This window comes from Helianthus annuus, chromosome 15, assembly GCF_002127325.2.
Source record: "Helianthus annuus cultivar XRQ/B chromosome 15, HanXRQr2.0-SUNRISE, whole genome shotgun sequence".
Classification (NCBI taxonomy): domain Eukaryota; kingdom Viridiplantae; phylum Streptophyta; class Magnoliopsida; order Asterales; family Asteraceae; genus Helianthus; species Helianthus annuus.
The window spans coordinates 109,468,712-109,494,067 of record NC_035447.2 but is presented as its reverse complement, the minus strand read 5'-3'; the positions used below and the strand labels follow the sequence as shown (position 1 = coordinate 109,494,067).

At 38.9% G+C, this 25,356-nt stretch overlaps 1 protein-coding gene across 2 annotated transcripts in view; it reads left to right on the top strand.

Moving 5' to 3' along the window:
- The first annotated feature begins 11,306 nt into the window (after positions 1-11,306).
- Positions 11,307-25,356, top strand: part of LOC110912095 (MADS-box protein AGL42) — a 28,157-nt gene continuing 14,107 nt past the window's right edge. Inside the window, exons 1-2 of one of the 2 annotated variants that reach the window (XM_022156766.2) lie at positions 11,307-11,539; positions 11,703-11,887. In XM_022156766.2, the coding sequence (XP_022012458.1) occupies positions 11,706-11,887 (182 nt within the window). In that variant the 5' untranslated portion in view covers positions 11,307-11,539; positions 11,703-11,705. The remainder of the gene's footprint in view (positions 11,540-11,702; positions 11,888-25,356) is intronic. The other variant, XM_022156767.2, reaches the window with a different exon arrangement.

Sequence of the window (25,356 nt, the reverse complement as noted above, 5' to 3'; positions counted from 1 at the left end):
GTAAATACAATTACAACTGAAAAAGGGAAAACCAAAGACAGAAAACTCGAACAGACGAAACTGTTCTTGGCTGAGGATCGTGTTAGACACGGGTCCCTTAAAACAAATTGCGTGTCTCCCAGGAGAACACGTTTGTTTCCAGGATACAACAGCCTCAAGCAGTTGCACTGTCGGTCTTGACTCCAACCCGAACGAGTATCTTGCGCCTTGAGAGAAGATAATGAATTCTGTAGAGAGAAGATTGTATGAAGCTTGTGTAATACGGTGTGTCAAATCTGCCATAGGAACCTCCTATTTATACTGCAGGTCTTGAAGAAACTGAAAAACGAATTAAATGGGTGAATTAAACTGCATTAAACATCGTTAATGCACTTTAATTCGTCACTTAATTCTCAGTCAAACGCATTAACTTCGTCAGTTTCAAATGCTGAATGTAACTGCACTGGCATTAACTGCAGCAGAAAGCTTCCGCGCGCGCGCAAGACACACTGCCGCGCGCGCAGGTCTGCAACCTCACGCGCAGTGCGTCCACTTGGCTCACTGCCATGCGCGTGTGCGCCATACTCAATTAGGTCCATGCGCGCAAGACACACTGGTGCACGCGCAGGTTTGCACCCGCATGCGCGGTGCGTCCACTTGGCTCAAGTCCATGCGCGCGTGCGCCACGTCACCTGTGAGCCTATACGAGCGCGCCACACAGTCGCGCCGTATTGGCTCACTCTGGTGCGCCGCGCACGACACAGCAGGATCCATGCACCATGCGCGCAACCGCGCGCCTCCGTGCCATGTGTACTCGCACGCGCATGCGCATGACTGCCACGTCATGCGCAGCATCACCTACCACTTGGTCCTTGCAACCCTTGTGCTCCATCACGTGCGCGCGGTCAAAAATATAAAGGCGGCTCTCAAGCGACGATGCGAAGTGCAAAGTGCGCCATCAAAGCGCCGCATTGCGCCTCATCGCCCACGCCACGCGTGCGCGCGTGCGCGCGTGCGCGCGTGCGCGCGTGCGCGCGTGCGAGTGCGAGTTAGGGTGCTCCGCACCCTTCACGAGGACACTAGTGTGTGCTTCCATGAAACAATAAGGATGGAGAGATCCTACTTAAATACCCCTTTAAGTTCCATCTCTCATCCTATGTGGGACAAGGTGCCACTTTCCCACTTATTTCAGCATTCAAGTTTCAAATACCAAACTTTGAGCATCGATATCTCATTCATCTTAGCTCCGTTTTGGACGTGGTTTAGTTCGTTGCGAAGCCCTTCCAACGTATAACACAAACCCACAAATAAATATATAAAACCCGCTCATTTTATTATATTTATTTTTAGTCCAAAATTAGGAAAAAATCATTTTCCTAACAAAATTTCCAACAATCCCCCACATGAATAGAAATCGATCTATCAAGTTTCAACGATACACGTTCAACAGTTGAGCATTGCAAGATAGGTAGGTGTAACCTTTGAACCTCCTTTTGTGAAGCATACTTAGCCTCCTAGGGTCTTGTAGACGCGGTGTCCTTGAACAATCCCCCATTTATGTAGGCGACAATATACATTCACACAATACTCTCCCTAGTCGAGTCAAGACCTCATGGTTGTGTCCGTTTATGGTCATGGAACACGTTCCTGGTTCTGCGAGAGCTCTAGGATTTGCGCCTCCCCACAAATCCATTCGAAGTGACCCCACTTCTCTCTAACATAGGTGATTCCTCTGAATCATCAAAAGCATCATGGTTAATTTGGATTTCCTCAAAATCCTTAACCTCAACATGCTTAACCTTTCCTTCATGTCACTGATTGGAATGGACTAGGAAGTATACAAACTCCCTTTATTGATTTTTGGGGCACCCCCCACAGTGACTCCCTTTGGGTTTATGATTAAGTTTGCCTATTGAACCTAGATCTTGGGATTTCCAGTCAACTAGGTTAGGTTTCCCTCATATTCCCTTCATCTATGGGCTTTAGTCCCATTCCTCTTGACAACCTATACACCTTATCTGTGCTTAAGCCTTTTGTTAACGGGTCCGCAATGTTCTCATTTGACCTTACATAGTCAACTGAGATAACACCCGTTGAGATAAGTTGTCGTACCGTGTTGTGTCTACGTCGAATGTGCCTTGATCTGCCATTGTACATCATGCTTTGTGCTCTAGCAAGAGCAGACAGATTGTCACAATGTATGCAGATCGCCGTCAACGGTTTTGGCCATCTTGGAATATCTTCCACAAATTGACGTAGCCACTCCGCCTCTTCCCCGCTTTTATCTAAAGCGACGAATTCGGATTCCATCGTAGATCTAGCTATAACCGTTTGCTTGGAAGACTTCCAAGCTATAGCTGCGCCAACAAGTGTAAACACATATCCACTTGTCGATCTATGATCTTTTATATCCGATATCCAGTTCGCGTCAGTGTATCCTTCAATCACTGCTGGATCACGGGTATAATGCAATCCATAGTCTCTCGTGTGTCTTATGTATCTAAGCACCCTCGTGATAGCTTTCCAATGATCCTCGCTCGGATTACTGGTGTATCTACTTAGCCTGCTCACAGCATACGCTAAGTCGGGTCTAGTACATGTCATTAGATACATTAGACTACCAATGATCCTTGAGTACTCTAACTGAGAAACACTCTCGCCTCTATTCTTCCTTAGGCGTTGGGTATTATCAATTGGAGATCGAGCTACACTCGTATCATCCGAATTGAATTTCCCAAGGATCTTGTCCACGTAGTGAGATTAACTCAACACAAGACCATTTTGGGTTCTAGTGATTTTAACTCCAAGAATCACATCCGCGAGACCCATGTCTTTCATGTCAAACCTCGCTTTCAACATGTCTTTCGTTGAGTTGATCATCTTATCATCACTCCCAATGATAAGCATATCATCTACATAAAGACATAAAATCACATAACCTCTTGGTGTGTCTTTAAAATAAACACACTTGTCGCACTCATTTATTTTGAAACCATTGTCAATCATGACATGATCAAACTTTTGGTGCCATTGTTTTGGAGCTTGCTTCAAGCCATACAAATACTTGACCAATTTACATACTTTACCCTTGTTTCCAGGGGCGGAAAAACCCTCAGGTTGTTCCATGTAAATTTCTTCTTCTAAATCGCCATTTAGAAATGCGGTCTTTACATCCATTTGGTGAACTTCCAAATTTCTTAGAGCCGCAATTGCAAGAACCAATCGTATAGAGGTTATTCGCGTCACAGGCGAGTAAGTATCAAAGTAGTCTAGACCCTCCTTTTGTCTAAATCCTTTGATTACTAACCTTGCCTTGTATTTATCAATACTTCCGTCAGCTTTCATCTTCCTTTTGAATATCCAACGATATCCAAGTGGTTTACAACCAGGTGGAAGATCTACTAACTCCCAAGTATGATTTTGCAATATAGAATCAATTTCATTCTTAATTGCTTCTTGCCATTGAGGTCCTTCTGCGGAGGTAACCGCCTCGCGGTAGGCATTGGGCTCACCCTCAACCATGTAGCTCATGAAGTCAGGACCAAAAGATTTTTCAACCCTTTGTCGTTTACTTCGTCTAAGCTCACCCTCCTCGACCTCAGGTCGTTCATGTGTTCGTTTACTTGGTCCTGGTTCATCTAACCATGTAGACGAACTTGGACCGGCTTCATCAACCGCTCTTGATGAAGGTGCATGTGTTTGTCCTAACATAGGAAACACATTCTCAAAATATGAGACGATATTAGAATTTGCCTCCATGATAGTGTGTTTGTGTACATCGGGATTCTTGGATTCATGTACAAGAAAACGATGTGCACTACTTTGATATGCATATCCAATGAAAATGCAATCAACAGTTTTGGGTCCTATCCTAAGAGCCTTAGGAGGTGGTACAATCACCTTAGCTAGGCACCCTCACACTTTCAAGTATTTGTACGATGGCTTCTTTTTTCTCCATAACTCATATGGAGTTTCGTCCCTATTTTTCAAGGGTATCTTGTTCAAAAGATAGTTTGCTGAGAGGATGGCGTCCCCCCACATTTCTCGGTTCATTCCCGAACTTATCAACATGGCATTCATCATTTCTTTCAATGTGCGGTTCTTTCGTTCTGCCACGCCATTTGATTGTGGAGAATAAGGAGGTGTACACTCATGTATAATGCCACTTTTTGTGCACAAATCGCCAAAAGGTGCAACATATTCACCTCCTCGATCGCTTCTCAAAGCTTTTATCTTCTTTTTAAGTTGATTCTCAACTTCATTTTTGTACAAGATAAACTTCTCTATTGCTTCGTCTTTACTCTTAAGTAAATACACGTAGCAATATTTAGTACAATCATCAATAAACGTGATGAAATACTTATTTCCTCCACGCGTGGGAACCGCTTTTAAATCACACACATCAGTATGAATTAAATCAAGGGGTTCAGTTATTCGTTCAACCTATTTAAACGATGATCTCGTAAGTTTGGATTCAACACATGTCTCGCATTTGTGATTGGACTCGATATGGAATGTTGGTATTAAGTTTAATTTAATTAAACGTCGTAATGAATTAAAATTTACATGTCCTAGTCTACCATGCCAAACATTAGAAGACTCAACCATGTAAGTAGAAGTAGAAGTTTCATTCAAACTTTTGTTTTGGTTTACAACCATTACATTCATTTTAAACATACCATTAAGGGCATAGCCCTTTCCAACAAACATTCCATGTCCAGAAAGAACAAAATTGTCCGATTCAAACACTAGACGAAATCCAAACTTGTTGAGCATCCATCCCCACACGAGATTCTTCCGTATCTCTGGGACATAAAGCACATTTGTCAAGGTAAGCTCCTTGCCCGAAGTCATCTTCAAGACGACCATGCCTTCCCCCTTGATGCTTGCGGTAGCTTTATTTCCCATATAAAGCTTTTCTTCACCTGAAGCTTCCTTGAATGTATAGAAAAGAGCCTTGTCTCCACAAACATGGCGGGTTGCACCCGTGTCAACGAACCATCCTTTTGGGTTTTCACCCATTGCGTTGACTTCTTCAATCATAGCCGCTTCCTCGGTTATCATTGCGATTAGAGGCATACCATCCTCATCAACCATATGCGCACGCTCACGCTTAGGTTTCTTGCATTGGTTAGCACGGTGCCCCGTCTCGTTACAATTGTAACAAGTACCTTGGAAAGGCGCAGGCTTCTTTTTCACATCCCCCTTTTTCGGTCCAAGGTTGTTAACCTTTGCTTTCCCTTTGTTTTCCTTTTTACCCTTGCCTTTCTTGCCCTTTGAGGACTCCCCAACTTCCACCATGTTTGCCTTAGCCGAAGCTTGCAAAATGGTGCCTTTTTGGGCCACCCTGTTTTCTTCTTCTATACGAAGACGAAGAACAAGGTCCTCGATCGACATTTCCTTTCGCTTGTGTTTAAGATAATTCTTAAAATCCAACCAAGCAGGAGGTAATTTTTCGATCATGGCTGCCACTTGAAATGTTTCGCTAAGTTCCATTCCCTCAGCGTGGATGTCATTTAGTATAATTTGCAACTCTTGGACTTGGTTCATAACACTCTTGTTATCAACCATTTTGAAGTCAAAGAAACGGGCGACAACAAATTTCTTTGTTCCCGCATCCTCCGTTTTGTACTTTTTCTCCAAAGACTCCCATAATTCTTTGGAAGTCTTGATATTATAGTACACATTATACAGCGCATCCGAGAGACCGTTGAGAACATAGCCTCGACATATAAAGTCCGAGTGCTTTCACGCCTCTACCGCGCTCAGAGCCTGAGCATCGGTCTCCCCTTCTGCTGGTTGGGGAACGGTCTCCGTCAAGAACCTCGCAAGGTTCATGGTGGTCAAGTAGAAGAACATCTTCTGTTGCCACCTCTTGAAGTGGAGACCCGAGAACTTCTCGGGTCATTCAGCATGATTTGCCACTGTGGACGCTCCCACAGTGTTGGCAGGGGTACCGACAACGACGTTGACGTTGGTATTTTCAGTCGACATTCTGAAAAATTCCACAAAACCAAGTTAATAAATCTGTTAGAATAATAAATGTGCTGATTTATTATTTTACTAACAAAATCGATGAGTAACAAAATCAGCCTCGTAGCTTCTAAGTCCAACTTTGAAGACTACAAGAGAAGATCTTAGAACCCAAAGACAAAGAAGGAGTAGAAGAACAGAGTTCTGTTTTGAAAAAGTCGCTACTTTGAATCAAAACAGAGAAAAAACCTTTTAAAACACAACCTACTGTGAGAGAAAAAAAATTTGAATTCACAGCAGAGAAGTTTGTGATTCTACACGAACGGTGTTTTAAAATTTGTTTTAAGATTGTAGGAATCCGTTCGTGTAAAATAAATAAAATCTTTTATTAACTTGAAATACTAGAATAATAACAGAATTACAACTGAAAAGTAAATACAATTACAACTGAAAAAGGGAAAACCAAAGACAGAAAACTCGAACAGACGAAACTGTTCTTGGCTGAGGATCGTGTTAGACACGGGTCCCTTAAAACAAATTCCGTGTCTCCCAGGAGAACACGTTTGTTTCCAGGATACAACAGCCTCAAGCAGATGCACTGCCGGTCTTGACTCCAACCCGAACGAGTATCTTGCGCCTTGAGAGAAGATAATGAATTCTATAGAGAGAAGATTGTATGAAGCTTTTGTAATACGGTGTGTCAAATCTGCCATAGGAACCTCCTATTTATACTGCAGGTCTTGAAGAAACTGAAAAACGAATTAAATGGGTGAATTAAACTGCATTAAACGTCTTTAATGCACTTTAATTCGTCACTTAATTCTCAGTCAAACGCATTAACTTCGTCAGTTTCAAATGCTGAATGTAACTGCACTGGCATTAACTGCAGCAGGAAGCTTCCGCGCCCGCACGCGCAAGGCACACTGCCGCGCGCGCGCGCAAGGCACACTGCCGCGCGCGCAGGTCTGCAACCTCACGCGCGGTGCGTCCACTTGGCTCACTGCCATGCGCGCGTGCGCCATACTCAATCAGGTCCATGCGCGCAAGACACACTTGTGCGCGCGCAGGTTTGCACCCGCTTGCGCGGTGCGTCCACTTGGCTCAAGTCCATGCGCGCGTGCGCCACGTCACCTGTGAGCCTATACGAGCGCGCCACACAGTCGCACCTTATTGGCTCACTCTGGTGCGCCGCGCACGACACAGTGCGAAGTGCGCCATCAAAGCGAGCGAGCGTGTGCGAGTGCGATGAGGCGCAATGTGGCGCTTTGATGGCGCACTTTGCACTTCGCGCGCGAGCGTGTGCGAGTGCGAGTTGGGGTGCTCCGCACCCTTCGCGAGGACACTAGTATGTGCTTCCATGAAACAATAAGGATGGTGAGATCCTACTTAAATACCCCTTTAAGCTCAATCTCTCATCCTATGTGGGACAAGGTGCCACTTTCCCACTTATTTCAGCATTCAAGTTTTAAACACCAAACTTTGAGCATCGATATCTCATTCATCTTAGCTCTGTTTTGGACGTGGTTTAGTTCGTTGCGAAGCCCTTCCAACGTAGAACACAAAGCCACAAATAAATATATAAAACACGCTCATTTTATTATATTTATTTTTAGTCCAAAATTAGGAAAAAATCATTTTCCTAACAAAATTTCCAACAGAAGGTGCTCCGGTATCACTCCGGTGAAGATGAAGGTGCTCCGGTGAAGATGCAGGTGATTCTCCGGTGATGCTTGTTGAAGTTCTCTGTGTTTGTTTTGAGGAAAATGAAATAAATTTGAATATGAAGTGTGTTTATTTGGGAAGAACACCAGCCCCTTGATCATGTATTCATCAAGGGCCAATAGTGAATCTGTATTGAAGCACACGGATCGACCTATTACCGGCGACACCATTAGCGGCGACGCCGGGCATTAGCGGCGACAACTGAGTCGCCGCTATTGCCCGGCGTCGCCGCTAATGGTGTCGCCGGTATTGCTAGTTGTTTCTTGTAGTGTTATGATCCATGTTCATTTTTCCAACCGAAAATTCAACCTGTACTTATTACGTAACTCATTGAACTAAGTTTTATTAGGTCTCCACTTAAGCATTTTGGATCTGCATCTTGATGCTTATGGGAATTGTTATTCACAAACCTTCAACGATGTTACTTAGATGATCCGCGAGGATTCATTCTCACAGTTCACCTTTTCGATCTCTATCTTCTTTGGTGAAGAACCCTTGTGCTACTGTGTTTTGTTTTCACGATTTGTAACACTTGCTATTGGTTCGAACTCAGGTAGGATTGTTAGATTATATACAATATATCTTCCTTATTTAACATTTAAAAACTTCCTTTCATAAGAAGATGTCTTCATAAGACTTATTTATTCCTTTTAACCCGTTCATGTTCGAGTCTTATATTCAGATAGTGTGGTTGTATGCTATTCATATATGGTGTCAACTTTATAGGTGACCAATTTGGATAGTATCTCACAAGAACAATTGTTATCTTGATCGTTAATCCATGAACAATTCATGGTGAACACTAATTTCATCAATTAGTCAGAAATTGAGATTTAACAATGTTCATATGATCTCATTATGTGATGCTCATTACTCCGAGCCCAAGTTGTAGTATGAGGAAGGGACAATGGATATCTGGATCCACTAAGTATATGTTTCATGCTTGCTATAGATATAATTCTCTATAACATTAATAATATTCATAATTAAATAGAAGCAATAGAATTGTTCATATGAACTACTCAAAACCGTAAGTACCAAATGTTATTCAAATAAATACTTTTTCATATAAAACTAAAATTGTTCTAAACAATTTGATGAAATCATCTCTATGACATAGAACCTCAAATCTCTTCTGAAGTCTTCATACGAAATGATCTTTAAGTTTCTGCCCAACTTCCATCTCCATTTTCCTTAATCACCATAAACCAATTTGCATAAATGGTTAGTACCTTTAGAAAGGATAAAAAAGGCTATGAAATTTTGTTGCAAGAATACCTCATGCAAATGCTCTCAACACATTCTTTACCTCCAGTAGTTGTTGTAATGGGATTTCAATTGTCTGACATCTCAGCTTGGAAATTATCTTCATGGGAATACTTGAAGCAGTTTTGCCGTGTCCTCACCTTTAACAATCTTGTCTTGTTCGTTTCTTAGCGTAGGTCGCTCCCTTTGGTAATTCTTGAACACAACATCCATAGTCAGTGGCGGAGCTAGCCCACTAATTCAGGGTATCCCAAAAAAAAAAAAAAAAAACGTGCTATCATACAATAAATAGAAAACACGATAATAAATAAAGTAAAACAAATACCAAATAGATTTGTCATCTTCATGTTAACAAGAAAACTAGAAAAGTATAAGTTTATGTACAATTTAACTTATCTAAACACTTAACCGTAACAAACCTACAAACTACAATTCTACATAATAAATAACAACACAAGAAATCAAAGGACAAAAAACACACACAAATCACCAAGGTCAAACGCAGGTCAACGGCAGTCAACGTCGCCAACAGCGATCAGACTTGCAGTTTGCAGCAGGGGCGATATCGACAACGTGCAACCCGTCTCCACCAGTCTTGGGTATTTTATTGTTTTGGACTTTGGGGCTTGAGCTAAGTTGGGCCTCCTATCGATAAAACTCTATGCTTAATTTGGACTAATTTTATCATTTAGGCTTATTAATTATACAAGTTAGGGTTATAAAATGGTTGGGCTTATAAAAATTTGGAATTTTAAGTATCCTATTTTTTTTCCAGTGGTATCCTCGTATTTGTTTAGAGGTATTCTTTGTATAATCCGAAAAAAATAAATAAAAATATTACACTACGAATACGGGGTTGAGCCGTAGCCGTGCTACCCCTAACAACACTATGCATCCGCCCCTGTCCATAGTCATACCAATGGCTAAGTGTGGATCCAAAGGAATGCCTGCCTGCGTAAGGTCATTTACCCTGACCCCATGATTTAAGCACTACGGGGATTCTCCTTTTCATAGCATGCAATGTGACCCTCTAGGAATTTTTAAGAATCCTTACTACGGGGATTCTCCTTTGCATAGCACGCAACGTGACCCTGATCTATGAATTTATAAGAATCCTTTCGGTACTATAGATGGAACAATTCTATCAACTTATTGATCATGTCATGAGACTACTGTGTAAATCGTATCAACGCGGGTTTAGTCAAAGCAACCGGATACATTTGCTGGCACACTTTGGATGATTTCTTAGGTATTGAGTTTTTTTAGAATATGCAACTTCTTGTTAACCTTAAGGACTTTCGTCAAGTTATAGTATCCAGCGAAGAAGTTAGTTCCATCAAGTTTACTTTCATAAAATCAGTAATGGTGGAAGGAGGGGAGGAGTAAGTGGGATAAGTTTGAGACAAAAAAAAAAAGAAGTTTTGATATTTTCAATGTTTGAAAACCTTAGATAAATAATGACCCTATGAAAACATTATTTTATAAAGGGTTAAAACCATTTGTTCATCACATTCTGTGAATTGCCGAACACTATTACAAAATATGACTGTGTAGGTTTACCTTCATCGGAGTTCAGAAAGCAAACCCTGTACATGTGTACATATATGAGCTAAGATTTAACTTAATTTGATTAAAACGGAAAATATAATATTTATATTACAACGTTTTTCTAACTTGATGCTATATATGAATCATGCCTATCTTTCAAAAAAAATATATGATGGAAAAAATAACCATAGTTTGTAATATTGATTATAATCACAGCTTAATTTAAGAATTGTTTTCTAAAAAATAAACATTGTAATATGTTATGGTACGACAAATTATACATTGTGTTTATTTGTGCAATAGGTAAATGAAGGTATTATTCATTTATTTGTGATTTTTGAAATAGTTAACTCCTTAATTGATATCAATAGGTTGGTGGCTTATTGGGAAAGACAAAACTTTTAAAAACTTGGGTTTAGGAGGTGAAGGTCTTGAGTTTTTAAATAATATATATTAGTTGCTCTATTAAATAACGAGACTTTTATAAAGTTAACCTTACTGATATTCAAACAAAAGTACTTTGCTATAAATATATCTTATGGATACTTGAAGTTTCAAACCTATAATTTTATAACATTTTTTATTGTTATTTGTTTTATAGGTTTACCAAATGTAGATCAAACTAGGGCTTCATTTTAAAAATATTATATTAATTTAGACATTTGTCCACTATGAAACTTTAATCCTTTTCATATAAGTTGGTGCCGTAAGGTTACAAGCACTTTGGTAAAATTAATAAAAATAGCAATAACAATAATATGGTAGATAAATTACCTAGTACATAGGCATGACTTCCTATGTGTCTTTCCTTCTTTGTTTGCCGTATAGACAGAGGGAATACAAGATAATACATGAATAAGGAAATTACCCTACCCAGCTGAATTTGTGGTCTGAAAGTAAAGGGGTCTTTGCATCACCTACCAAATATAATCCTCCATGTCTCTTTTTCTTGTTTTGACTTTCTTCGCTAGATTTACATGAACATCTAGTACTTCTTTGCCCAGATCTTGATCGCAAGTCTCACCTTTTGTGTTCTTCTTGTTTAATCTTGGTAAAGTTCCACAATTTATGCTGGAAATTGTTTTATTTTGTGTCTATATAGAGGATCTTATGTTTCAAGATTATTTTATTTTAGTTGTTTCCATCTCTCTCTCTCCCTCCCCCCCCCCCCCCTCTCTCTCTCTCTATATATATAATATGTGTGTGTTGTGCAGGAAATGGTGAGAGGAAAAGTTGAGCTGAAAAGAATTGAGAACACAACAAGCAGGCAAGTGACCTTCACTAAGAGAAGAAATGGGCTTTTGAAGAAGGCTTATGAGCTTTCAGTTCTTTGTGATGCTGAGGTTGCCATGATAATCTTCTCTCAAAAGGGAAAACTTTATGATTTTTCAAGTTCAAAGTACGTTCCTCTTCTCTCTCTACATATATATCTCTATGTCTCTCTCTCTCCATATATAAAAACATGTGTTTAATAGTTGAGGTGAATATATGTGCTTATATTTATCTTATTCTTGGTAGTATGATGAGTTGATGACTATGATCCATGACGATCTTCATGGAATTTCAGTACTCAAGAGATAAGATAAATTAGGAACAAGTCTAATAATGATTTAAAATAATCTTAATACTATGTGAATATACACATAACGAGTATATCTATATCAAGTACCATTAAGTGAGGCTGCAGGCTCCAATTGTAGTACCTTCTTGGTAACTTGCATTGTGTGATTTGACTGTGGAGTCTCACTCGATCTAATAAACATACCACCTACCCTTTTCGTACCTTCTTCTGCAAAAAAGTTAAATTATTATATTCTAATATTCTATATACTCTTTAAATATAATCTAATGAGTTTCCAGGGTGATCAGTTAAAACGTTTATTTATCAAAACCCGAATCAATAAATAATAGTCAATTAATTAAGCGAGTTAATCAATAAAACGTAGCGGAAAATAAACAAGTGATCAACTATAAACGAAACCCGACAGGATCCGGTTCTATGCAAATACGAGCACAGTGATAAGGATATCTAACTACCGATGAGAAAGATATACCTCGGTTAATAAATAACTGGTCGAGACACCGAGATTCAATGAACACGTGCTAGTGACACGAACTAACGAAACACCAGTATAGGCTGGGTAGCGGCAGTGCTGGCCGGCGGTACTGGCGGCGGCAAGCAGCGGTGGCGTCCGGCGGCGGTGTGGGTGTTATGAGAGTTTTCTAGTGCAAGTTCTTCAACCCTCAAATGCAAGACCACACTTCCATTTAAATAGAATACGAAGATCCATGCATGTGCGACAAATGGCGGACATGCACATGGAAGCTGGACAAGTGGCGCATCAAGGGTGCATGTGCAACAAGTGGCGCATCAAGGGTGCATGCGAGACAAGTGGCGTAGCGTGGGTGCATGTGCGACAAGTGGCGCAGCGAGGGTGCATGCAAGACAAGTGGCAACGAGAGTGTACCTGTCTCACCCGGTCCATGTACCCGTCTCTCAGTTAATACCTGCAACAAGTTTATTAATTAAGATAAACAATTATATTATTAATAACGGGTATTAATAATATAAACCCGCTCATGATCATAAATATAATTATAATCCATTTCGCATAGTTCTTAATTACCAGTTAAAGCAGTTAAGTGGATTTTAGTTCATTGCCCACGGTGTAACTCTTACAGTTCATAACTTGGTCGGCTGCGTTTATTAATCGGATCGGTCCATTTTTCCAACAGTCTCCCACTTGGACGGTTTTCGATTAAGTTCTTTAACGCTAACAGCCAGAGGTGCTCTAGCTACACATGGTTGCCCCCCAACAAGTTGTAACACTTTAAAGTCATTAACCAAAACATCTTGGAACATCCTGTTGCAAGACAATGAGCTTATGGTAATCGTTGTCATTTATCCTTTCCGTGTAAGACATCAATTGAAAAATGAGACATGGATCATATTCAATCTCACATGGCATTCAATCAATATCGTTCTCGTTCAAGAATCAAAGTGGTCCAATCAAACACGCAGTAAGTTTGGGTAAGGCCTTACACTTCACCAGTTTGAATCAACAAGGGCGCCCCGATGTCTAGCTGTTACGTACAATGTAAGAGTACAGAATCCCATCTTGACTATATACAACTCCCACTTCACTTCAGAAATACTATCAATCAATGCCTTTATGACTGGCAGTTATGCGACAGTGGTTGACACTGATCAAAGAGTAGTCTTTATTAAACGAAAGTTCTAGTACGTATCTTTGGTCAGAGGATACTAAGTGAGTATACCTAAATCAAAGCATCTTATGACTAAGATCCATGAAGATGACTTGATGCGAGTTACATCCAACGTCATTCATAACAAGGTCTAAGAGTGTGGAAGTCAACTCCTTGAGTCCAAAGTCAGAATAGTCTTAATTCAGAGTTGTTCCCACGAATCTGACCGACTACGGATAATTTAGATACAAGATTCATGGATTAAATGTATTTAAATCGAACGTAGTTGTAAGATTCAGAGTTTGCATTTAACCAGTAAATTAAAAATTGAATTCAAAAGGTATAACTCTTTGAATGTTCGTACATCCAAATACTAAATCAAAACAAATGGCTAACCAACCTAAGACCGATAACATTCTTGTATTGGTCATGCTTGTCCTGAGTCATCGGTTTAGTTAACAGGTCTGCTAGGTTTTGATATGTGTCCACTTTGCTTATTACGATGTCTCCTCGTTCCAATATTTCCCGTATATAGTGGAACTTTCTTAGAATGTGCTTGGCCCTGTGATGAGATCTGGACTGTTTGGCTTGAGCAATGGCTCCTGTGTTATCACAGAACACCTCGATTGGTTTCTGAATACTTAGAACCATATCGAGGTCGGTGATGAACTTCTTTATCCAAGCAGCTTCTTTTGCAGCATCTGATGCAGCTATATATTCGAATTCTGTGGTTAACTCCGCCACTACACTCTGTTTGGAGCTTTTCCAACAGACAGCTCCTCCATTGAGACTGAATACGAATCATGATTATGAGTGAGAATCATCTCGGTCACTTTGGAAGCTAGCATCTGTGTAACACCTTACAGTGAGCTTTTCTTCCACTCCTCCAAACACGAAGAACATATCTTTAGTTCTTCTCAAGTACCTCAGAATGTTCTTTACTACAGTCCAATGGGAATGCCAGGACTTTGCTGAAAACGACTGTTCATGCTTAAAGCATACGAGGCATCAAGTCTAGTACATAACATAGCATAAATGATAGAACCAATCGCTGAGGCATAGGGAACTACTTCCATTTGCTTAATTTCAATGTCCGTTGAAGGAGATTGCGATTTGTTTAACACGGTTCCTTTAGTCATAGGAACACCTCTTTTCTTGGAGTTTTCCATCTTAAAGCCCGTTTTCATTTTGTCTATGTACGTGCTTTGACTTAGCCCTAGAAGCCGCTTAGATCTATCCCTATAGATCTTGATTCCCAGAATGTATGTAGCTTCTCCAAGATCTTTTATTGCGAAGCAAGATCCCAAATAGTGTTTAACTTTGTTAAGCATAGAGATGTTATTTCCAATGATTAATATATCATCCACATACAAGATGAGGAATGATATGGTGCTCCCACTAGCCTTTCTGTAAACACAAGGCTCATCTTCATTCTTGACAAAACCAAACTCTTTGATCTTCTGGTAAAAACGAAGATTCTAGCTACGAGATGCTTGCTTGAGTCCATAAATGGACTTATTTAGTTTGCACACCTTTGTTGAATATTTAGGATCGACAAAACCTTCAGGTTGAACCATATAGACATCTTCAGAGAGATGTCCATTAAGAAAAGCGGTTTTGACATCCATTTGCCATATTTCGTAATCATAGTACGCAGCTATGGCAAGCAATATGCTGATTTATTTAATCATAGCAACAGGCGAGAAGGTCTCATCATAGTCAATACCTTGAGTTTGAGTGAAACACTTCGCAACTAGTCGTGGTTTATAGGTGTGTACATTTATATGCATATCGGTTTTTCTCTTGAAAATCCATTTGCTCCCTACTACCCGAGATTCGGGGGATAGCTCAACCAAGTCCCATACTTGATTGTCACGCATAGATTGCATCTCGGCGTTCATGGCTTCTTGCCATTTCTCAGATTCCAGATCTAAGATTTTGCAGATTTGTAGTTAGCAGGTTCGTCATTAGACTCATCTACTAATAAGACTTCAGGACCATTTAGATGCCATAGGTATCTATCAGGTTCTTTGCGAAGTCTACTACTTCTGCGCACGCCTGTGTTTATGTCTGATTCATTGGCAACAACTACTTGTTGATTAGATGATCCAACTTCATTAGCGGTTGTTTGTGGTTCTCGAATCTCATCAAGATCAACCACATTATTTCCAGTTCCTCGATTAAGAAGTCCTTCCTCGAGAAAGTGTCCCTTCAGATTGATGGATATAACATTTGCATCAGGATGATAGAAATAATATTTGCTTCTTTTATAGTATCTGACGAAAATAACCTTTTCGCCTCGAGGATCGAGCATACCATCAGAATCACTTGTGTTGTATGCTTCACATCCATACTCTAAGGTATTCCAAATCGGGTTTACGCCCATACCATATCTCATATGGTGTTTTGTTTACCTTTTTAGTCGGATCCAAATTGACAGTGCGGACAACGGTCATAAGAGCATGACCCCAAAAGGAGTGAGGCAAGTTAGTTGTACACGTCATCGATCGAACCATATTAAGTAGGGTTTGATTTCTCCTTTCACTCACGCCATTAAGTTGGGGTGTGCCAGGTGGAGTGGGTTCTGAAATTGTTCTACACTTTTTTAGCTGATTGAGAAACTCAAAGTTGAGGTATTCGCCACCTCAATCAGATTAAAGTGTTTTTATCTTTCTATTATGTTGTTTTTCTACTTCGTTTTGAAACTCTTTGAACTTTTCAAATGTCTCGTGCTTATGCTTCATAAGATAGACATAAGCATATCGACTATAATCGCCGGTAAAAGTAAAAAAGTATCTTTCATGGTTTCTAGTCATGGTTCTGAAAGGGCCACGTACATCAGTGTGAATGAGTCCTAGCTGACCATTGGCCCGTTCACCAATATATGTTATTACTTGTTTGAACATCAATCTCATAAATACCATTTCGAGATTTAGCCTCAAAATAAAAGATATCATTCAAGTAGGCAGAAATAGAAATACCATTAAAACGTACTTGAATCCTTGTTCAAACAGTGAAGAAACCGAAATAATGTTTTTGGTTAAAGCAGGTGCAAACAAACAGTTATTCAAAGTAACTACAAGGCCAGAAGGACATGAAAAACAAAATGTTCCAGTTACCAGAACAGGAACTCTCTTTCCATCACCTACTATGAGTTCCATGTCGCCTTGTTTCAGTGTCTTCCATTTTCCAGGCTCCTACAAGACATTAATGATGTGGTAACTACATCCGGTATCAAATACCCATGTGTTGCTGGAGACAGTGAAAAGTTCAATAACATAAATGAGAATACTAGAAGAAGTGCCAATGTTATTGGCCTTGTTCGCCTTCAACTTGGCTAAATATTGTGGGCAGTTTCTTTTCCAGTGCCCCATTTGGTTGCATCCAAAGCACTGATGCTCCTCAGGAGGGTATGGTTTTGCAACATCCATGTTGTTGGTGGTATTTCTGACAGCAACAACAACCTTTCTCTTGCCTTTGCTCTTATGATCCCTTTTCTTGTTATTGGGCTTCTTAACACCACCAGACTTGACCATTAGAACTTGGTTGGTTTTTATGTGGAATGTTTCTTGGCCGTTTTAAGCATACCATGTAGTTCAGGCACCGTCTTCACCCAAGCATTCATATTATCGTTCATAATGAACAGGTCATATGAGCTAGGGAGAGAGTTCAAGATGATGTCCGCTGCCATTTCATCTTGCAGGGGATAACCAAGTTTGTTCATCTGGTGAATGTATACTTTCATTTTAAGCACATGATTACTGACACATAATTCTTCTAGCATTTTACAGCTTATGAGTTGTTTCATGGTGTCATATCGCTCCTGTCGGGCTTGCATAAGGCAGGCTACCTCAACGCCATCCTCGTTATGCTTTTCTAGTGCCGTACGAGCAGCAGTAGTGTTACTTTCATGCTCGGTAAGGACTGGGCTATCTAAGATATATAGCTTTTTCGCCATCTTGAGAACTATTCTCAGATTGGGGTGCCATTCGAGAAAGTTGGTGTTATTCAGTTTTTCCTTTTCAAGTATAGACTTGAGAATGAAGGAGTTATTTTCATTAGACATCTGTTATATAAGCAAATTATCTTAATTAGTATTTTCGATGTATATTTCTTTATTTAATTAATGACCCATGAACAATAATTAGAACAAGGAATGAGAATTTGGCTATATCAGTAGTAAAGGCAGCTGTGGCATGCACTTTAGTAAGTGACTAGGCAGACTGACAACGAGTGTCAATTGTGAGAATTGCACAACTCTCGAGTATGAGACCGCTAAGAAAACTCTTGCCTATGCATGAATTGATATGTTTAGCCTCATCTATGCCGAGTTTTACTTTCAAGACAGTTGGAGCATGTGATGAGAAAAGAAAAAGTAATAGTCTTCCTAAAAGAGGTACTTGTGAAAGGGCTGGATGTGTCAACGAAACCCTTGCACCTTGGAAGGATAAGCTAGACATCAAGTGCAGTGTTGTGGCTCCAAACACTGATGGTTTGTATTAGTTCCAGTGTAGCTTGTGATAGGATGACATAGACTATTGATTTTAATAATGGGTTAATTTTAATATTTACCAAATAGGGTTGTAAGAGCCAATTTTATTATATATTTTGGTCGTGACATCTTGATGAACCCTTTCATCTCTCAGGACACTTAGTTTTAAATAACCTATGAAAACTAAGTTTGTCGCGACTTATTTAACCAATTTTTAAGTTAATAGAAAACTATTAAGTTGATAGTTTTGGAAAATTAAATTTAGTTTAATTTGCAAAACTTCATTGGTTATTGTTTATTTTAAAAAACAAACTTTGTTTTGTAACAAAATTTTAACAAGTTGTAAAAACAATTTAGAACATGTTTTAATGTGATTGTTTCAATATTTTAAAACTCCTTTTAAAATCATGTTGGTATTTAAGTTGGTTATGTTATAATAACTTATAAGATAAAAAGCAACCAAAATAGCAAGATAAATATATAAATTTATATGGCTAGAAAATTGTTCGATCTTGATAGAGCCTAATAGCAAGATCAAACGGGTCACGGGGTCACAATAGACAAACAAGCATAAGGATGGACTTGAGTGCATCTAGTCGTCTCAAGTAACTCCCACTGACTTCATGACTCCTTGGTTTAGTGTCCATGGTTTTTATCTTCAGGTCTTCGTTTATTACAAAATTTCCAAAATATAATAAAGGAAAGAACCCTATCTATTATACCTTTGAACCATCACAGTGACCAGAAACCATAACATCAAAAACCGAATAAAGTAAACAACCACAAAACAAGGTCGGGCCAGATTTACATATTCCACAACAACCACAAAACAAACCGGGCAATCTTTTGGTCAAGCAAAACAAATAAAATATTAACCAACACTAAAGTTGCCCTTAAAATTATTTAGATCAGAAACTTTAAAATAATTAAAGTTTATGTTCTAATTCTAGTTAAAAGACCGGTGCCGACTCGTATGTTGTAAACAAGGCTCAGATACCATTGTTGAGTTTCCAGGGTGATCAGTTAAAAATTTTATTTATCAAAACCCGGTTCAATAAATAACAGTTAATTAATTAAGCGAGTTAATAAATCAAACGCAGTGGAAAATAAACGAGTGATCAACAATAAACGAAACCCGATAGGATCCGGTTACATGCAAATACGAGCACAGTGATAAGGATATCTAAGGGGAATTGGCCTGTAATAATCCTAACTAGACGTCATTGGCCACTGTCAGTCCCACCTTTGAATATTCCCCATGCTAGTCCCACCTTTTACCTATTTTTCCTCCACCTGTCCCGAGTTAAAAAAAACTTAACGGAGTTAAGTTTTTTTTTTCTGAAATACAAACTGACGTATTAGGGCTTTTGATCAGAATGAGGATACGAGTCTATTGATGTAAAACTTACCTCGAAACGATGCTCCAAACGACTTGATTTTTGTTAATTGGAAGTTTAAACACTCGAATTGAAGCACTGTTTTCGTCGTTTTGAGCACAATTTCAAGGTAAGTTTTACATCATTCGACTCATATCCTTGTTATGATCAAAAGCCCTAAAACGTCAGCTTGTAATTCAGAAAAAAACTTAACTCCGTTAAGTTTTTTAACTGAGGACCAGTGGAGGAAAAGTAGGTGAAAGGTGAGATTGGCATGGGGAATATTTAAAGGTGGGATTGCCAATAGCCAATGAAGTCTAGTTGGGATTGTTACAGGCCAATTCCCTGATATCTAACTACCGATGAGAAAGATATACCTTGGTTAAGAATAACCGGTTGAGACACTGAGGTTCAACGAACACGTGCTAGTTACACGAGCTAACAAAACGTGAGTATAGGCCGGGTGGTGGTGGTGGTGGCCAGCGGTACTGGTGGCGGAAGTGGCCGGCGGCGGCGGTGTAGGTGTTATGAGAGTTTTCTTGTGCAAGTTCTTCAACCCTCAAATGCAAGACCACACTTCCATTTAAATAGAATATGGAGATCCATGCACGTGCGACAAATGGCGGACATGCACATGGAAGTTGGACAAGTGGCGCATTAAGGGTGCATGTGCGACAAGTGGCGCATCAAGGGTGCATTTGCGACAAGTGGCGTAGCGTGGGTGCATGTGCGACAAGTGGTGCAACGAGCGTCAATGCGCGACATGTGGCGAGGAGAGTGTACCTTTCTCACCCGGTCCATGTACCTATCTCTCAGTTAATACCCGCAACAAGTTTATTAATTAAGATAAACAATTATATTATTAATAATATAAACTGCTCATGATCATAAATATAATTATGATCCATTTCGCATATGGTTCGTAATTACAAGTTAAACCAGTTAAGTGGATTTTAGTCCGTTGCCCACGCTATAACTCTTATGGGTCATAACTCGGTCGGCCACGTTAATTAATTGGACAGGTCCATTTTTTCAACATAATCAACCCAGACTTCAGATTTTAACCAATTTAGATTTCAGAGAACACATAATGGTGAATGAGCTTCTTCCTTTTGATTTTCCTCAACTTGACTTACAAATAAAACCGTTTCAAAATCAGTTAGATAGTAACTTTAGGTTTTAATAGATTATTAGTATATTCTATCATGTCCCATTTTCAGCCTCTAAACTGATAAGATTTCCTATCTTCAATTTTTAGCTTTTAATAGATTATTAGTGTATTCAATTAAGTAACTTGGATTTCTTTTTTATATTTTCACATGTTAATTTTTACATTTCAATGAGACTAGAATGTTTGAAGAATTTCTTATATGTGGTTGGAAAATTCAACTAACACCAAGGGAATGGAACTTATACATGCTATGGAGCAAGATACGTTATATTAGAGACATTTGATGAAGGGTCACAAACATAATACGTTATATTATGTTCCATGAGGTGATGAAACATGTACTTACAAGAGGCTCCGTTTTATAGGGTTTTACTAAATTTGGCAGGTTTGTCAAATTTTCGAAATTACAATCAGATAGAAATATATAGAAATTAACACCATAAATATGGGCTTAAATGGTGCTAATTAGAGATTTACGCGTTATTGGGTAAAAAAAGAAAGGTACATAAAATTGATAAAATTAAGGAAAAATATTTGTTGACGAAATTAGAGCCTTAAATCATGGATTTGGGTCTGACAGCTGGGCCAAACCACGGTTGTTTGCCACTTAAATCATGGATCCGGCTCTTGAGTCCTTTTCATCCGCTGGACGTGGGCCCCGTAACACCAACCATAGCCAAAGTTACATCCGTTTAATGTTGGGCCTTTTCTGCCCTGTTATCCCCTATCAAGGTGGTCCATGTAAGAATCAACTAATTCTTGGGCCCGCTCCTCATCAAGAACAATACACAGTGCGTTACGTAAGTCCCCTGGATCATGAGGTTTGATAATTTGAATCAATACAAAGTGTAGAGATGGATGTGTGAAGTGACATCAAGCTATAAGAATAAGAAGATGAATATAGATGTGTTTATTAATCAATCATCATTGATTACATATTGAAAGAGTACACACATCTATACATTTAAGCTCAGGTCCAACCCTAAGTGAGCTCCCCGAGGGTTGGTGATCTCACACCTTTCAAAACACAAAAGTGTTCACACACATATACTGAACTATAACAAGTATGCTCCTATTTATAGGTGTAGATCAAGAAGTATGCGCTTCACCCTAGGCACACACTCTGCATCCCTTTGTGAAGTATGCACTTCACCTAAGTACATGTTTCACTATGAGAAGCGTATACTCTGCATTTCTTTGTGAAATATGCGCTTCACCTAAGTAAACGTTTCATCACCTCATGGATGCTCTTCTAAGTGGTCGTTTCATCATAAGCAATGACTTCTTGAAAATATGTGCATTGCCTTATGCCTTGTGCGTCCACTTTCAAAGCTAATAACAAGTCACAAATTAGGTCCTAACAGTCTCTCCCTTGACTTGTGATTACAAATCTCTTTGATACTAATGATATGTTGTCACATTCTTGGGCCTAACAGACTCACCCTTGACTCATGATATCAAGTAAGTTTAACTTTGTATCATGTCTTCGTATATTCACAAATCAAGAAGCCTTCGATATCCAATCTCCCCTTCAAAATAAGACCCTCCAAATAGTTAGCAATTCAAACTCAATCAGCTACTTCCACTCTTTGGTAAGGTTTATGTTCGAATAACCTCTGCTATAACTGACATGTGATAAAGGTTTAATCTTCATTTAATTAACCCCAAGCAATCGACTTGATCGTGAAAACTGTCAACTCGGTCAAACTTTGAAAATGATCAACAGATATTTCAAATTTCTTCAACCTAGTCTTCATTCATTGTAACCCTTTTAAATTAATATGGGGTCTACTTGTATTCCGTCTGGATCCCAAATAAGAAATTGAACTTTATTGTTGAACCTGGAAACCATAATCTTGATTTTGATCTTCTTTAGTTGGCCTAATAATAAACCAATAACCCACCCTAATAAACTTACATTAGAACCTTAGTGATAAATTATACGTTCTTCACAGAAATGTATAGACAGATCATCAAGATAAATAATCTGAATCAACAGAAAATGTATAGACAAATGTGTGTGGTGAATTCAAGCTACAAGAACAGGAAGACGAACATAGATGTGTTTATTAGTCAATCATCATTGATCACATACCGAAAGAGTACATATCTAAACATTTAAGCTCATATCCAAGACTAGATGAACTATAACAGAAGTGTTTGTTCACAAGTCAGCCCCTATTTATAGGTGTAGATCAAGAACACAAAAGTGTCCCTTCAGACATACTAAGCTATAACAAGTCAGCCCCAATTTATAGGTGTAAATCAAGAAGTATGTGCTTTACCCTAAGCGCATACCTTGGTTTTAAAAAAGCGAGAGGCACACAAAAGCGACGAGGTCTAAAACCAAGGCGCGAAGCGCAAAATGCAAAAGCGGTGGGCTTTTCGTACCCGAGGCCCAAAGTGATTATATAATATTTTATATATTTCCTATAGGTTTTTAGCATCTCTTATACAAATTATAGCTATAAATAAGGTTTATATATGATTTTATCCATAAGTACAAGCTAAAAACCTATTGTACAACAGTTTGATGCTTAAAAACAGCATAAAAATACCCTATGTACATGAGGCACGCGCCTCAGGCCAGAAAAACCTTTAAAAATGCGCGACCTAAGGCGCCAAGGCTTGCGCCTTGATGCGCCTAGGCGCGCCTCAGGTGCGGTTTTTAAAACCTAGGCGCATACTCTGCATCCCTTTGCGAAGTATGTGTTTCACCTAAGTACACGCTTCACCACCTCATGAATGCTCATCTAAGAGGCCCTTTCACAATATGCAATCACTTCTAAAAAGTATGTGCTTCAAAATATGTGCTCACTTTCATTTGCTAATCACAAGTCACAAATTAGGTCTAAACAATTTATATAGAACATCATGCCCTGTCTTCTAGCGATTGATAGTTTATCTTCGATATACATTATTCTGTGAATTTGCGGGAGATGATAAATTTGAATGAGATTTGAGACTTACTTAAATCATTTATCATGATGTGAGTGTTATTGGAGAAGACAAATTTGAATGAGATTTGAGTCATACTTAAAAAAAATAGTATTACACATATGCAACACTATGAAAAACCTAAACCTGCCAACCCCCCAAAAAAACCTACAAATTAATCATGAAACCTAAACCACCCAAAAACCTAACCCAAAAAGCTAAACTAAACCCAAAACCTAAACCCTAAGGCTAAGTATTATTGCATATGTGAAATACTATAATAGTAGTATTGGAAAACGTAAGGCATGTTAAATCTTTTTTTTATGTCAAAAAAATATGCTCGAATATACTCGAATGAAAAATAAAAAAATTGTGATCTAATGCTGCTATTTAAAAAAAATAATAATAATAATAACATATGAAGAAGATAGAAATGTTTTAAAAATTATATATATTTTTTCCAAATTTGCCTCTCCTTCATTAAAAGACCTCTTCCCCCATAGATGAGAATTTTCGAGTTTTCTCACTATGATCTTTAATTTAACCCTCCTCTCTCTCTTTATATATATATAGCTATCCTTATCTTTACAAGAGATAAATAAGGATACCGAATATCTACAATTCAATATAGTTATAACAAATATATGATATACAATAGGCACCCGCAGTTGGTGTGTGGAGACCTTTAGTGAAGGTGTTTGCATATTAGTAATCGACCGGTGTGTGAAGGACGTGAACTTAACCAATGCAGACTTTTTCACTAACAATCGTCATCATCATCATACTCAGTATATCCCACCAATAGCAAAGCTAAGGTAGGGTCTGAGGAGGGTGAGATGTAGACAACCTTACCTCTACCCCATAGGAATAGAGAGGCTGCTTCTAATGAGACCCCCGGCTCGATTGTAGTTTTGCATCAAGCCTTGGACATAAGGCACATAACACTCAACAATTGAGACAAACGCCGATTAGTGCATGTACCCCCTTGTCTTTTGGCTATCAACGCCACCATGTGATGCATGATTAACCTTCCCCCTCTTTTAACGTTATTTTCACGAAATTAGTAAAATAACGTTAAAATTAGTGCACTTTCACTTTTGCCCCCTAGCGCCCACACATATATACATTAAATGAACATTAATCTCCACATGCTTGGTTCGTAGATGTCAAATCAGGTTTTCAGATAAGTAGACGACCAGAATGTTATCATAATAAAATAGTAACCTATCGAATCAGAGGATGTAGCTCAAAGAGGATATTTTGTAGCCATCTTGGCTCTATAACCGCATTGGCAACCCCATGGTAATCGTACTTCAAACTTAAGTTATAGGTGACTGATTGACATGGATTAACACGTTGTAATATAATCACCAAGAAATACAAAGAAACCAAATGCGGAACATCTCTCATCATTTATTACTTACCAAAATAATACACATCTATACATTTATGCTCATATCCAATGCTAGGTGAACTATAACAAAAGTGTTCATTTACAAGTCAACCCCTATTTATAGGTGTACATCAATGTAAGTGGTGGATTCAAAGATTTAGAAGGGTGATGTGCCAACCATGGTTTAGGATGCCTTTTAGATACCGTAGAATGCTTTTTAACATAATTGAAGTGCGGTTCTTGTGGGGCATGCATATAAAGGCATACTTGGTGGACGGTGTAAGGAATGTCT